Here is a 15,893-nt window from a genome sequence, read left to right as displayed (position 1 = left end):
GTAAGGCCTGCTGTTTCTGAGGTAAGTGAGCAGCGCGCTTAATTTTAGTGTTTTTTTAACCATCGTTTCACCACGTACTTTTAGGCGATCGTGAGTTGGCTTGTGCGGTATTCTAACTTGCACGCGCGTTGTTTATCGCGGCAAATCGTTGTCCCCGTCCTGGCGGTATAACTTGGCCGTGAACAGACTTTGGCTGCTCTGCTACATTCGGCAAGAAAATTTGAGACGTGTACTCCGATCAAGCTGCATTTTCTTTGCAGCACGCTGCCTCGACCTTCTTTTGGCTAGTTGGCCTTTAACGATGTGTCAGATGATCCGTTAAAACAGCCCGGGAGCGGCAGGAGTTGTTCGGACCTGTCACGCCTGTCTGGGCGTTTCAGTGAAACAGCTGATGGCGACGTCTCTTTTTTAATTAACGGCGCGCATCGGATCGGCGCATTAGTGACGCTTCTTTACCTTTATTTGGTGCCCTATCACTCCGACAGGAATTTCATTTGGACCCGTTCTGTGCCCAGCTTGAAGGATGGGAAGACGCAGAAGCAAGCGAAAGCCGCCTCCGAAACGCAAGAACATCGAACCCCTGGAGACGCAGTTTAACTGCCCCTTCTGCAACCACGAACGGTCGTGCGAAGTCAAAATGTAAGTCACCGGAACACCTTTTACCGTTTTCCTACGGTGACTCGTAGGTTACATCCGCGAAGTTGGTCGTTTCTAGACGCTACGCTAAATTGTGGCGCATGAGGCTGCAGTAACGCCGCCACTACAATGCGTCTGCGAACTCGGAAGTTGTGCGCGTTTGGTTATCTGCACTGGTTGTTACTGGTGCGACCGTGCCTTATATTAGTTTATATATTGCTTACCTAGTTCTTATGTGAGCTTTATTCAAGGGATATACTTTCTTTTTAGGGACCGGCAACGGAATACAGGTCGAATCACCTGCAGAGTATGCCTGGAAGATTTTCAGACGGCGATAAACTGTATCCTTATCTGTGGGGTACAACATCAGGCAGACATATTTCTTCTTATTAATCGTGATGCTTTCTAAGTGTTCTGGTTATGCTGCTAACGATATCTCTGAATTACCTTTTTTTTGCAGACGCTGTTACCTTTCTTTAAAAAAGTTGCATCATATATATATATTTAAAAAAAAAAGCTACTTGTAGGTCCCCCTATGTTCCTACACATGGTATACTAATTAACAGCCACATAATAAATCGCAAATGAAAGTCGCTATTTACATTGTTGTTGAACCATGGTTCATAAGAAATGATCCATGTTCCTGGATTAATGCAGAAGGTTGACTAATGCATAAGTTGCCACAACTAGCGATTTGGGAAAAACCTTGTTAACCTCCTGGACACGTAATTGTGTCCACATAACACAACTGTTTGGTGAAACTATTGTCAACAGCCACACTTCAAGCAATGCTGCAACGAGTGTCAGCATGCACACTGCTGAAAAGCCCAGTATATGAAATAACCAAAATGCTTGCTGCTTAACATGAATGCTACAACAAGATTTATGGCTGCCACAGTGTCTTAGTTGCCATGACGTTTTGCTCCATAGCACGACATTGCAGATTTGACTCCCTGCCAGAGTCACATTCCAATGACAAGGGCAGATTACAAGATTGCTTGTGTGCTGTGCTTTTGGTGCACGTTACAAGGACACTTAAAGAAAATGTCAAGTCTAGTTAGATTAAAATATTAAGCTTGTGTAATAACGAATTTGCCATTCATAATGAGAACAGAGCTTTTGTAAGCAAGAAAATGGAAAAATCCTAATGGCACACCTGTTTTGGGGTATGGTGCATTTCATGTGATGTAACCACTGGCTGATTCACAGACAGCGGCGTAGCCTTGATTGCGTGATTGTCAACATGTCTGTTTTGGTGCATGAATTCAAATGGAGGAGCAGCAGCAGGGCCTTTGGTGGCAATTTTCTACACAACAAAATCAAACATTAAGGCACTGAAAACAAAGGTACACTTTCAGGCGAACAATTTATCAATCGAACTCTGCTTAATATTTTCCCTTAGTAATCCCTTTAAAGAACCCCAGATGTTCAAAATTAACCCGGAGCCTTCCACTACACTGTCCCACATGAACCACTGTGCAGTTTTGGGGCGTTAGAAACCCACAAATAAACACAAAAGACAAAAATTTGTTGGGCTGTATTAGTTAAGCAACCTTGCATAGCACCAAAAAAGCTGCGCTCGCTACGAAAGGTTTTGTGGGCTAGAAAACATGGAAAAGCGAAAGGCAGGTGGCGCTGCCACGGTGCAAGTTCCTGCACCAGCTTGCCATGATGTAATGAATTTTGATGCCATCTGCTTGGGCCTAGTTAACTTTTTGTTTATCAGTAAAGAGGCACAACGTAGTATTCTAAAGAAGCTAAAGACTGAACTTTGCAGTTTCAATAACGATTATGGTACCACAACAGCTGAAGCGAGATAATATACTTCCATAAGGTCGGACTCGCTTACAGGCACTGCGGTTTCGGCACAAACTTTTTTTTCAATCGGATGTTGACCTTCATTTTCTCTTGTAATGGACCTCTTACGACAGAATAGATGAAAATACAGTCTTTCTTAAAGAATATTTCAGTCTAGAATGATTTCGTGTTTCCCTTTAGTGTCCCTTTAAAATTTGTTGACAGGGTTCAGTGACTTAAGCGAACTGGGTGCTGGCCTTGACTCAGTCCTACACCTCAGACCTCTCGGAAGCCATCGATGTCTACAGTGACTGGATCGATGCCTGTGAGAGCGCAAACCAGTAAGGCAGGAAGGACCCCCCCCTGTCCATCATGTACATATTGTCCATAAGAATCACAGGTGGAAAGGAGTGTCATCGGAGCGTGCTTGTCCGACCACAATGTGTGCGTGCGTGTGCAAGAGCTTCCATCTCTTAGTGTTGTGTCGTCGTCCCACCAAGCGGTGTGCGGACCACAAGCAAGGCCCCCTTCCCAGAGCCATTGGTGTTGTGCCCATTAGCATCTGTAAGCCAGTGCCCAGAAGCACACGTAGTGCTACTTCTCCTCATTTCGTGATGTGCTGCAGTCTCTCTTGTAATGTTCGATGGTTGGGGAAACCAATTAAAATCTGTTTTATGTTGCTCCGCTGTGTGTATTTTCTGCGAGATGGCAAGCGTTCATCTTGTTGGCTTACAGGTTTGTTTCTCTACAATGGTCACAGCATTTTAATGGTTGACCACAGCTACATGATGGCCACAATATAATTCTAAGCAACAGGTTGCAGGTATGACTTTCAGCTGCAATCCACATTTTCGAGGCGGAATTCTGAGCTACCAAAGTACATGAAAGCAGGGAAATCTTTTTTTCTCAGCAATTGCTGCACTCATATTTATGAGCCTTGCTGAATTTGAAAAAAAAAAAAAAGGATAAAGCCTACAGACTGTATGAAGTAGATGCTCTTTATTTATAAATTTTTAAACAACCACTGATGGAAGTGCTGCTACATGCAGTGCCAATTTATTGAAAGTATTGCTCTAAGCCTGCGCCGACATGCACCTGCTCCGAATAACCAAGCACAGAAGAAAACAAAAACGCTTTAGCAGTAAAAATCAGTTTAGTTGCTTTTTATAACGTCAACAGTATGAAAAATGTTTAAATTTGCTCAATGGTTCATTGAAATAGTCTCTACTTAAAATAATGCGATGGTTGTGGCCACAGGGATACTTTGCACAGCCCGATGTGCAGCGCAAGTTGTTGCACAGTGCACAACACACAATTTTCTTAGGTTGGATAACACTAGGAATGCCTTTGCGGGCTGTGTGACAGTGCCCACAGAAACGGTTTGTGTGTGTGGTTTTCTTTTTCTATACCTTCTCCCTCTCACCTACCGCATCCCCTTGCCCCTCCCCCAGTACAGGGTAGACAGCCGGAAATAATCTCTGGTTAACCTCCCTGTCTTTCCTTTCCCTAACTCTCTCTCTTTCTTAGGTTGGAGCTTTGTGCCAGCACCAATCAGTCCAGTAAGCACACAAGCATATCTTAGGCAAGTTTGCAGTAGTTCCTGGCACATTGCCTGTGTAGCACACGCTGCGACTTTTCCTGCTTATCCTGGCGAATCATTAATATGCAAGGATATGGCACTCGCACCGTATTATTAACGAATTGGGCAGCTGTACATATTCCACTTGTGGACGCGAGTTTCAGCTCATGAAACGCTTTAACAAATTAAACATTTAGCAGATGAAATGGATGAAGAGGCCAAGGAAAGCGTTTCAACTATTTATTGAAATGCAAAAGTAACTGCAAGTTTGGGGTTAAATATCTTCTCGTTCATTAATTAGAAGAATAGAGCAGCAAGTTGAAGAAAAATACTTTCATCTTGGTATAATACACAATGGATGCAATTTTCAAAACTAATTCATACAATACACCAACTTTTTTCGTTATCTGCATGCCGAGCTTCCTGTTTGCATCGGAGCAGCAAGTTACTGCTCCAAAGCACTGTTTCTTTGCTCCGAACAGCGAACTTTTGTGCTCTGAAGGCATATATTTCTACTGCAAACTGATTTTTCATGCTCCTGTAGCTGCTCCAAGAGACCAAGTGCCGCTTCCATCACTGAAGAACCCTAAAAATTACAAACTTTTCGAAAGATTGGTGTCAACGTTACCACTCTTGACAACAAAAACGAACAGTTCTGCTGACTGCAACTATTGAGATACCTAAAGCAGACCAAATTAATGTACTAATAAAATCAGCCTACTGATAATTCGGACTCGACGGGGACAGCCAAGAAGTCCGAATATAATCGGGAGTCTGAAATACCGGACCTGCCCGAAAATAAACGATTTTATTCCACAAGCTGCAAAAAACGTGTGCAGTATTTCGGATCGTCACTTTCCAGGTATACCTTCGATTTCGCGCACCTGCCCCGCCGTTGGGGTGTAGTGGCTTTGGTGTTGCACCGCTAAGTCCGAGCTCGCGAGATCAAATCCTGGCCGCGGCGGCTGCATTTAGATGGGGGCGAAATGCAAAAACACCCGTGTACCACGCATTGGGTGCATGTTACAGAACCCCAGGTGGTCAAAATTAATCCAGAGTCCCCCGGTCATACGGCGTGTATCATAATAATCAGACCGTGGTTTCGGCACGTAAAACCCGAGAATTTGTTTTCGATTTCGCGTAACTGATGAGCGACGGCGTCATTGTCAGAGTACTAAGCATGGTACCACAGTGGAAAATGCTGCCGCCCGTCGACGCGTCCGGTGCTAATCACGCAAAATATAATGAAAACGAAAGTACCTTCAAAAGTGAACCCTAAAAATGACAAAATTTTCGAAATAATGGTGCCAACGTTACCGCTCTTGACAATAAATGAATATGGCCAAAGTTTGTCAACGCATTGCAGTGCGCACATATGCTTGCCTTTGGCCTAGACATTCCGTGGCCGCAATTTTCTAGCAATTACTTTTATGCTATTCATTTTCGAGCTTTTCGTGCTTCGTCAGTGGTCAGGCGACGCTCCGCACACGTTAGCAACGGGACTAGCCGGCCAGAAACTGTGGATAAAGAGCTGCATAGAATTGAGCAGAAGGCATCGCTACAAAAAAGCGGCCCGTATCTAGACTATTGTCAGGCTATTGCTAAAGGTAAACAAAATCACAGTTGATGCATAGGCTTCGAGGAGGTGATGGCGAAACGAAAATACAGCCATTTCTGCTCAACTCAATGGCCGAATTATCATATGGTCACGCAGTCGGAATCTGAATTATTGCATGGCGCGCTGTAAGATGTCTGAATTATCAGTCAGCGACATACCACTAATTCGTGAGTAGGACACTTCAAAAAAATCCCTTTAGGAATTTCAACAGTTTCATGTTAACTGTGGACTCGTAGACCACATTTGCCCACTTGAGATGCTGAAACAAATTAAATTCACAGAACTGCACATTCTATGTTTGATGCAGAGTTGCGAAAGTTAAACCTAACTTGTTTTCTTTGTTAAGCTTACTGGTTTTAAACCATCTTTGTAGAATTTATATATATCTTTAAATTATGGGGTTTACCATGCCAAAACCATGATCCGATTATGAGGCACGCCGTAGTGGGGGACTATGGAATAATTTGTAGCACCTGGGGTTCTTTAATGTGAACCTGAATCTAAGTACACAGGCGTCTTTGCATTTCGTAACCATCGAAATGTGGCCGCCATGGCCGGGATTCAATTCCACTAACTTGTGCTTAGCAGCCCAACACCATAGCCACTAAGCTACCATAGTTGGCGTGTAGAATATTCGTGGTTCTAAATTAAAATTCAGATTCATTCACAGTAAAACTTTCTCTTAAATGTCACAAACGTCATTCAAATCAGTTCAGCAGTTGTTTCCATATCCAAAGGGTTGCTTTGCGATGTTGCTTCATAAAAACAAAAGACGTCTGTACACATATTGGATGTGCTCTACATTGGATAGCTCCAGGAATCTTGATACAAGGTAGTTCCAATGTTGATGGTCATGTGCAAGTATACGAATATAATGGCTGCATACATTTGCCCTTGCAAGTTCTCAAAGCAAAAAAATTACTGGGTGTTCTTGGAAAACTGGTAGCACAACCACTACTGCAGGAACTGTATAAACTTCGCAAAAGTGCGGCGCTCTTGTTCAATTGCTGATTTGAAAACGCTGAGCTCTAATTTGTCCTGTAAAATGGGGGCAGGAAAATGAAATGGGGGCATGGGCGTCTTCTTGCTCTTGTTCAACGTGAGTGGATTCCAACTTGCAGTATTGCCGAGGTAAGCCTTGTGCTTGGTGAATAAAGTATGTTGCAAACAACACACATTATGGCATCATGGTCCCTCTGTTAACTACCATAGAATGTAGACTTGATAAGCCACTCGGACACTCTGATTCAAACGTGCAACATTGTTGCAATTCAGTGGCAACATAAACTTTGTACTTAATTTCTGCTGCATATTTGTGTGTCACCGCCATGACCTAGTCATAGAGCACCCACATCAGATCCGGGAGGTCATGGGTTCGAGCCCCCCTATCGCTGGGTGCCCACTGGTTCAAATGGGGGGCAAGCATACCACGGCCTGGCATTCAGCTTCCTTCAGAGGCAATATGCTTGGGAAAGGAGAGAAAGAGAGAGAAATTTATTGTTAATGAGGAGGGGCAATTTCTTCATAGGGTGGAGTTGGTTTGTGCCACTCCACGTGCCCGCTGGATCAGCCGTTTCCACTCTTGCGGTTCTAAGCTGGTCAGCGCAGTCTCCCAGGAGGAAGGTAAGGTTTTGCTCTGCAGTAGGGACGGTACGAGGTATGGTGTGTGGTGGAAGAGGTGAAGGCAAGAGACACGGCAATGAGTTAGTTTGTAGCTGTCACCATGCACCATGCAACGGCATCTTCTCAGCTAAGGGAATGGTGTGGTGGGGGGGAAGAGTCTCCTGCTATCTCTGTAATGTTGTAGAGTTTCAGCGTAGTTCAGTTCTGCTGGTGCATCGTCCGAGTTGGACAGCTCTTCAAATGGCACCCGGTTAGTAAGCTCTCGGGCTACTACATTAGCGTGTTCATTAACACGGAGAGAGGCATGTTCAGGTGTCCAGATGATACGCACCGTGCAAGGAGCCTGCACCTCAAATTTCAGTTCAAACCCTTGCGAGTACACCTAAAAAAAAGGCAACCAAATGGAATAGCCTACTTGTGTTCAAGCACCACAAATGTTTCTACTTGCCGATTCATATCTACGCAGCTTGATAGAAATGCCTATTGGTCTTCAAGAAGATAAATGCAAAAATGTGTCTACTAGCTCCTTCATAGCCGTTCTTTTAATTCTGCCTCCGAGTACTTTCCTGACATCAACAGTAACATAAGGAAATGATTGTCTCGAATATAAATAAAGCATTGCCTATCTTTAATATTGGCCAGGACGGAACACGCAATAAGCTGTTTACAATGAGAAGTGAGCCTCAAAGAAAACCGAGCATCTCAAAGCACCCAAACATTACATTTTTTTTTTAGCAGCTGTCGTGGATGATCTCACTTTCAAGCAGAACATGGAAACAAATGTAGTTTATTCATCACACGTACACAACCTCGCACACTGCAGAAACAGCTGTTGCACATTTTTTTTTTATTGGCATACAATTTCTAACACTTGCAGAAGTGCTCGATATTGTTAAATACCAGCTTTCACATCATATATTAGTCAACATTGCTTGAAACTTTGAATTAAAGTTTTTACCGGGCCTTGTCAGTATGCCATGTGGAGCTTATCTGTTTGAAATTCATCACAATTGAGAAACGGAAGTTCATGCATCATATCTAAATGAAAAAAAGAAAGACACTGATTGATAGTTGTCACAGGAAAAAGATAATTTGAAGCACACAGAATTTTAGCTAACCGTTTTGAAAGCACCCATCACATCATCATTACATGCGGATAGGCGTGAATAAATGCCTACCTCGCCACTACTTTACTGCCACTTCCAAAACTTCTATAAACTTGTTAAGCACTCAACTGGGTTTGCTTTGAAGGCTTCTGCTACTTATCCTCAGCACAAAACAATACACACTTTGTTCTGTGGAGAACACATGCAATTTAGGGGCCTTTCACAAATAGCACCAAGGTCATAGTAACTCGCAATGAAGAATTTTACCCTTTTCTATTTATCATCATCATCATCAGCCTATTTTATGTCCACTGCTTTTCCATTATGGACACGAAACAAAAAAGCCAGACACGAAAATAGAGATGCACAGATTTTGTAATGTAGTACGGGTTAATGCCACTCACAATGCAGAATGACTGCACCCTATTGGTGCTTTAGAAGTGAACTTTGAAGAACTTAAGTTGAGGTATATCTGCCTGCCATGGCACACTACAAGTCATTCTACTTATGGCATCTAGAAACAAATGCTTGGGTTTTTAAAGGGACACTAATGAGAAACAAATTTGAGCTGCATTAGTAAATTGCCCTTCTGCAATATGAAAAAGAAGAAAGCCATTGTTACTGCGAGAGGAGGCTTGATATTCCATGAAACAAGCTAAGTGAAAGATCGGTGCTGCGGCAGATTTGAAGTTCCCTCAATGAACCGCTACGATGTGGATTTTGACGGCACCTGTTCAGGCCTAGTTGATATTTTATCGGCAAGGATGGAATAGTGCAAAGTAGTATTGTAAAGGAGCCAAGAACTGCAAGTTTTAGCAATTTCTTACGGCACCACAATCAGCCCAAATACGAGAAAGCACTTTGAAATCTGCAACGTCATACTGACAAACCAGTGTTCAAAAAGCGTAAGCTTAGTCTTTATTTTCTCCTTTATTATAACCTCTTACCATGAAATTAACAAAAATAAAATTCTGAAATACACCAGTTTGTACAAAATTTATTTGTTTCTCTTTAATGTCCCTTTAAATGCACAAGGGTGCACTTGTGGAAACGCAGTAAGCACTTAGTTTATTCAGAACAAATGACGTGGTGCAAGAAAAATGACAGTACAGAAAGAAAATATAGATGTCAAGCAATGCATTGGGTTCGATTTCATGAGGATGAAATGCACAGTCAGTCACAAAAGTTTACGGGACACGAGCTCCTCGACAACTGTGAATTCCTGTTCCGTTAAGGCATGGCATGCTTCCAATTTAATGCATCACTGTGTAGGTCACAAAAACTACCAGACTGAAAATGACTTCGAGGCTTTGTGCACACTCTTCTTTGCAAATCCTATGCCCCGTAACCTTTCATATTTGACTGTAATACATTGCATTTCACCGAACACAAGCATAAAAAAAACATTTGAAGGCAACACAGTACAGCATACAGCAAGAATACAGCATAAATTAGTAACCAGCTAACGAAAATGAAATAGCCAGTCAAATGTTTGTAGAAATTTTTTAGCACATGTTATTGAAGTCAACCAGTGTTTAAGGCGTGTGAGCTTTGTGGAGCTGGCGCCCACAGTATGCAAAAGCATGGCCTTCAAGATTAAGTTGTCAGGAACATGCCGTAGCTGTTGCTGGGAGTTAGGCAATGGACACCACCTTTGTACCTGAAGCACAAGATGTGCTGTCCCCACAAAAGCCTCACTTAATAGCCTGGTGACAATTTCATGTGGAAAATCAGTGCACACTTCAGCAGAGAGGATGCATTTCTTGAATATATGCTTGGGCAAACATAAGAAAATCAACATGCATTTTCAACACTGGCTGGCTTCAATTCTGCGATGACATGTGTCTTGGGGCATTAGTTCATATGTTATTTAACTCATATGAATAGCCCACTCTTTCCACAGAGTGCTGCTACAAAAACAGGCCGCAAAAAGAAAGTTTTTTTCAGCTTTATCATACAGTCCTTCAAATTTCGACAACACGTTGATCTGGGTTTGTTGCTTCAGCTTGCCAACAGCGTTCTAACAGCACAAACAAAGACAGAAGGGAACGCACACACTCATGTGTCTGTAGATGTTCCTTGCACATCTTTCAAGTCTTTGTCCTTTGCACCGTTAGAACACCATCATTCAAATTTGAGTTCTTTCATCTCCCAACGAAACAGGCGGTGACACTATCCAAGCTGCAACAATTACGAGTAACCGAGTTCTAACGGTACTTTCAAGCTGCTTCCCGACTGGAAACCGGTTTGACAAAAGCAGAGAAGTGCTGCGCAACTTCAACGATGGCTTGTGCATTGCTAAGGTTAACAATGTGCAGCATGTTCTGAAAACATCAAAGATGGCTCAATCAATGCCAGTGCCCAGCATCATTTGCGCACAGCTGCCTTTCCACGCATGTGCTCTCTGCAACAAGCTTCAAGGTCACACTCCCTCCTCACTTACCGTATGTATTGTCACAAAATCTAGTCTAGGTCAGCCAAGCAGGAGGAAGAACCAAATACTCTGCCTACAGTCAAAGCATTGCTGGCACAGTGCGAAGTATGCAGTCCTTAAGCAGTGCCAGGAGCACTATTACTCCTAGATGCCGATGCGTATGCTGTTACTAGTGCAAAATCTTGCAAAAGTGATAGCATCCCCGAAAGTTAGTCGAGACTACTGCCCTAAAATATTTGTTCATTGTTCTTATCATGTGCACATCTTCCGACCCTCCTGAACTTTCTGAAAAGCTTACAAATGTGGACTTGCTCTACGATTTTGCGGTGTTTCATCATATTTTATAACGGAAATGAACCATATTCGCAAAAGAGTCTCGCTCGTCTGTCTCCAAAGTCTTCCGATTACGAAAGGCCACCAGAACGGTATCTGCTTTGAGCAAGTTTATTCAGACAAGTTCCTGGAGCAGGGGCAGTCAGCAACAGCAAAGTTGCCAAAAAGTCGCTGATCTAGAAACAGTCTGTTGCTAGTTGATTTGGGCTCATCAATATTTGCTGCTGCTTGTGCCCTGCATCTAAAGGTGAATTATTACTGAAGTGCATTAGTATATTACAAGGTGTGCACTCATGGGTAAATTTTAGAAATCTGTGCTAATCTCCCTCCCCTCTTCCGATATGTCCTCAGGGCTTTTACGAATTTTAAATTTCACAGGTTAGCAGGTATGACACGTGCAACACAGGCCGAATGGCCTATCGGCGAACAATCCACAGGTTACACATGCCTTCCCAGACGCACACAGCTAGCTGACAATCATTCACAACTGACTGACATGGCCAGTCACTTTTGCACGACTAGGCAATTAAGAGGTGAGGCACACATTTCTTCGAAGCATCCTTAGAAGAGGAAAGTCCTACACTTTATTTCTTCAGTTGCAACAACTTGCCAGTTGGCTACTAGGCACCATTTCCTGCCACTCCATGACACTGTCCCGAGAGTTATCAGCACTCTGACGCAACATTGCGCTGCATCAGTTGTACGGCAGTTCAGGTAAACAGTATTGACGTTGCTTCGGCGCTGCAGCAGATAAGTACTCAATAGAAAAGCACAACCTTATTTCAGAGTCTTTGAAATGTATCACATGTATATACAGTAAAAGTCGTCTCCTGTGGCTTAAGAAATCGATTGCGGGATTATGTCCCGACATTGCAGTGCAGTCACTAATGTCTGGTGCCAGTTATCAAACTTGGCCTTGGATAAATCAAAATAATGAAACAAGTTAAATCAAACTTAGTCCTAAATATGCCGAAATAGACTAAGCTACCTTAAAGTATCAGCCCCCAAGCAACTACCTCACATTTATCCCACCAGCTCCTAGTTCCAATTTTTTTGACATCGGGGACACATTTAGCTCAATGATAAGGCAATCAAAGGCAACACCTTAGGCCTTTGGGTGATTTCAAAGTTTGGCAAATGGCTTTGAATGGTGCATAACAGCACCTGTTTTTTTTTAGCAAGTGCAATAAGCATTAACAACATGTGACAGTTTCCTCAGTCTTCTAATGTGAAGCTCAAATGTGATGATGTGCACCTTTGTTCGAGCTTTCAGTAAGGGACCAGACTTCGTCTAAACATGGCACAGCGGCACTACTGAAGCAGTTTCACAGAGAGATTACCAGAGGGCACTGGTGCCTGTGCAACCAACTAACTACTTGCATTGTAGCATTTACCACTTGCAATGGCAAAACAGTGCACATACTGCTCATTGCGCTCAATGTATAGATTCTTCAGGGATTTTGCAGTAACGTGAAGTGCATTTTGTTTCAGTGCATTTACGGTATTAAACGGTATCCCTCTGTTGCAGCTTTATCCACAGAGCGAGCTTAATCCATGACAACGGCTACAATGCAAAGCTTCCTAGAGCACAAGACCATTTTTTTTTATCATACGCTTCAGAAAAATAGAAAGCACTTTATTTGTCCATCAGCTGAGGCACTGTTTAAATCGTGGCTTGCAACAATTAGGTGCTTTACAAGTGCAAAGCTCTTGGGGAGAATTTTTTTCGCAAGTCATGGATACCACGGCTCAACAATGGCAAGAAGGGGGGGGGGGGGGGGGCATGTAGGGTGCACAATTTGGGGCCAAAGTCGAGCTTGGCCAACCAAATGCAATGTAAAATACAAGCTAAGCCTAAGCTACGACAAAGTTTTCCCAATTAACACATGCTTTCAATTTAATGCAAGCTAATCCCAGTAGTTCGGCTTCGGCACTTAACTGGACAATGTGGGCTTAAAATTTCACAAGCCAGCCTGCGTATTTGTTGAGTAAGCTATGTTTTCATACCTTCACTCAGTTGCTGCTGCGAGGATAAATTGATGGAAAAAGCAAAAGTTTCTGTCCAAGACAATTCGAGACTGTCTGCAATGAGGCATAACAAGAAACTTTCAGTTGGCACGCATGCCTGGCACAGGCTGCTAAGAAAACAGGAATTCCAGCATCTCTGCAAACTTTGTTTTCCAAGTTTTTTCGTGTCTATGTGTCTCTTTTGAGTCTGCCTTGAGCGAAATGAATCAATCTGAATACATTCCCGATTGATAGCAAGCACCAAGGTTTATCGAAAAATCTGCGATCTCAAAAAAAAAAAAAAGAAAGAAAGAATGCCTGTTGCAAATGTAGAAAAATTTCCATTTCAGGGTACATGAGAAAGTCTGCGATGCCATTTGATCAAGAAACCTTGATCGTTTGGTGTGCCAGCGGCTTTTCTTCTCATGTTAAAGCAGTGTAGAAAATTTGCGGCAAAGTTTTTACGAGTCACCTAACAGTTCTGGGGCACCAGAGGAGAAGTAAATTTTCATTGCAGAATGCATGACGAGTTTGCCTCGAAAATGACGACAATCTATTCTCTTCAAATCAAGTTGTAAACTGCTTTCATGCAAGTTTAGGATGACGCAGGCACTCAAAAGAAAGATGTGTTTGGGCAGCCAGACGGGAAACCCAAACCAGTGGGCAGTTAGTATTTACAAGAGGTATTCGAGCAGTGCGAATAAAATGCACGAGGGTGTCAAGCCTGTCACAGTCAAGCAGAAACAGTGTTGGAACAAGTTGGGGAGGGTTTGCGAAGGTGACGTCGCCATTCTTGTTTGGGTAAGATTGCACGGTGCAATGCAAAAACAGTGCCTGCTGCTGCACACACCAAAAGGAAGGTCATACAGACAGTTTCATGGCGATTTTCAATGAGCGGAATCTAAACCTAAGGGGATCGATCACGAGTATCAGTATTCGAAGGGTTACACAGCATTTACAGAAAATGGAAAAGAAAAAGAGAAAGGTACGTTGGAGGTGCACAAGGCTCACTTCCCGAGCCAGTAAACCAGGAAAAATCCACTTTTTGCCTCAGGGCTTCCAGAACAGGCTTGGGTGCCGCTTCAGTTTAACGCAGTTATTGAATACAACATATTCCTCTGCAACCACAGAAGCTTCGGGAAACAAACCAATAAAAACAGAATACTTACCGAGAATTTATTAAAAGTTGCCATTTCGACTCTACTCTTACAGTAACAAAAAGACAAACTAAAAGATAGAAGTCTCACAAAAGCTCCCCTCAGAATTTGGACAGCCTGCACCTCCACCCAGAGAAACCAATGGGAGGGGGTTACTGTGCGCACGAAATTGAACACCAAGAAAAAAAAATTGAAAGAAAAACAATGCATGGGCGACAGATCAGTTTCACTTCACGAGCCTAGACAGCCGTGCACCCTGTGCGCTTTCACCTCAAGGATTCCAGGAACTGCTGCGCACACAGCTTCACTTTCTCGGGGCAGTCCGTCACCACCCACTTCTCCACGACCCGCGGGAGTTCAAGCGCAATTGCCAGCTCGCGAATCTCGGCGGTCCCTGATCCTTCCACGTTGCACAGAGTGCCTGCTGCCACGAGCAGACGAAACTGCGCCTCGCCGTCTGTCAGTTCGGCCGCAACTGCGACCATGGCAGTCAGCAGCTGCACCATCCGTTCCGTGTCCTGCGTGTTGCACGCTGCCCCAGCCCGCAGGTGAGCTACGGCGAAATTCAACAGCAGTGTGGACATCGCGATCTGTGTGTTCTTGTTGGCGCCACCAGCTGCAGCTCGCCGTTGAAGGGCGCCAAGTATCCGCTCGCGCTCGCGCAGCGCCAGCGCCTCGCCGCTGGGCTGGGAGAAAAGGTTGCAAAGGCTGCGCAGGACTAGCATCTGATTGGCTGCTGCGTTAGGGCCCGTAGACGAGAGCAGACCAATCAGGTGGCTGCAAAGCTGCGGCCCACTCAGACTGCAGACGTGGCTGTTCACCGTGGGATTTCGCAGTGCAAGCCTCAGCAGGTCCAGCGCCGGGAACACAAACTCTGAAAGCAGCGAAGCACGGATTGCATGCACGCCTTTAAAGTTGCTTTCCCTGCAATATGACATATCATGAAGGGGAAGCTGGCTTCTGTAATCTCATTCATTTTAAGGACTACAGCCCATAACCGGGGGTGTTACCACGGCAAGGCAAAGCATCACTAATATAAGTGTTTGTTTGAATCTCAGCTAGCTTCATTTCTTAGGATATAGTCAACAAATGTTCAACATAAAAACAATGTTGCTGGATGTGTGCTAGGAAAAGCAGCAGCTTTTGTATATAATTTTCTTTGCAGCAATACTGGTAAGCTGCCGTTTCAATTAATGCTGTTATATGCACCCAAACCCATTCTTAATTGCACAAAGAATTCTTTCTAATGATACGGGTCCCCTGCAACTACTTTTATAGGTAAAGATACTCCTTCACAGGCTGACTACTGCGATGACCTATAGGTACAGCGCAGGCAGGAACAGGGACACATGCGTCTTCATGTACACCTATTCCTTGACAACTGTTCATGTACAACTTCATGTACAAATGTTCCTGCGAGTGCTATTTGCCGCGAAATCAAACTACAGATGACAGCCCTGTTGCGGTGTTAGTGTACACAGGCGGTCGATGATGTGCATTGAATCATACACGGCAGCATTCCGCTGAGAAGGATTTGGCCCAATTTTCTGGTAATGAAACGCAGTGACTGCAGTGAACTGATCTTATAGTATTGCCTTCAAAT

At 43.7% G+C, this 15,893-nt stretch overlaps 2 protein-coding genes across 2 annotated transcripts in view; one reads left to right on the top strand and one right to left on the bottom strand.

Annotated features, from left to right (window-relative positions):
• Positions 1-523: 523 nt before the first annotated feature.
• LOC126518353 (transcription elongation factor 1 homolog) lies at positions 524-3,114 on the top strand. The gene is made up of 3 exons (XM_055064549.2): positions 524-639; positions 907-977; positions 2,714-3,114. Exons 1-3 carry the CDS (start codon positions 524-526, stop codon positions 2,776-2,778), a joined length of 252 nt encoding a protein of 83 aa, XP_054920524.1. The 3' UTR covers positions 2,779-3,114.
• Positions 3,115-8,024: 4,910 nt separating this feature from the next.
• Plap (phospholipase A2 activator protein) overlaps positions 8,025-15,893 on the bottom strand; it is a 46,305-nt gene continuing 38,436 nt past the window's right edge. Inside the window, exon 10 of the mRNA XM_050168192.3 lies at positions 8,025-15,164. Coding sequence (XP_050024149.1) covers positions 14,557-15,164 — 608 coding nt within the window. The 3' untranslated portion in view covers positions 8,025-14,556. The remainder of the gene's footprint in view (positions 15,165-15,893) is intronic.

This window comes from Dermacentor andersoni, chromosome 11 (assembly GCF_023375885.2).
Source record: "Dermacentor andersoni chromosome 11, qqDerAnde1_hic_scaffold, whole genome shotgun sequence".
NCBI classification, from domain to species: Eukaryota; Metazoa; Arthropoda; class Arachnida; order Ixodida; family Ixodidae; genus Dermacentor; species Dermacentor andersoni.
Note: the sequence above shows the minus strand (reverse complement) of the source record. Positions and strands in the feature narration are given on the sequence as shown.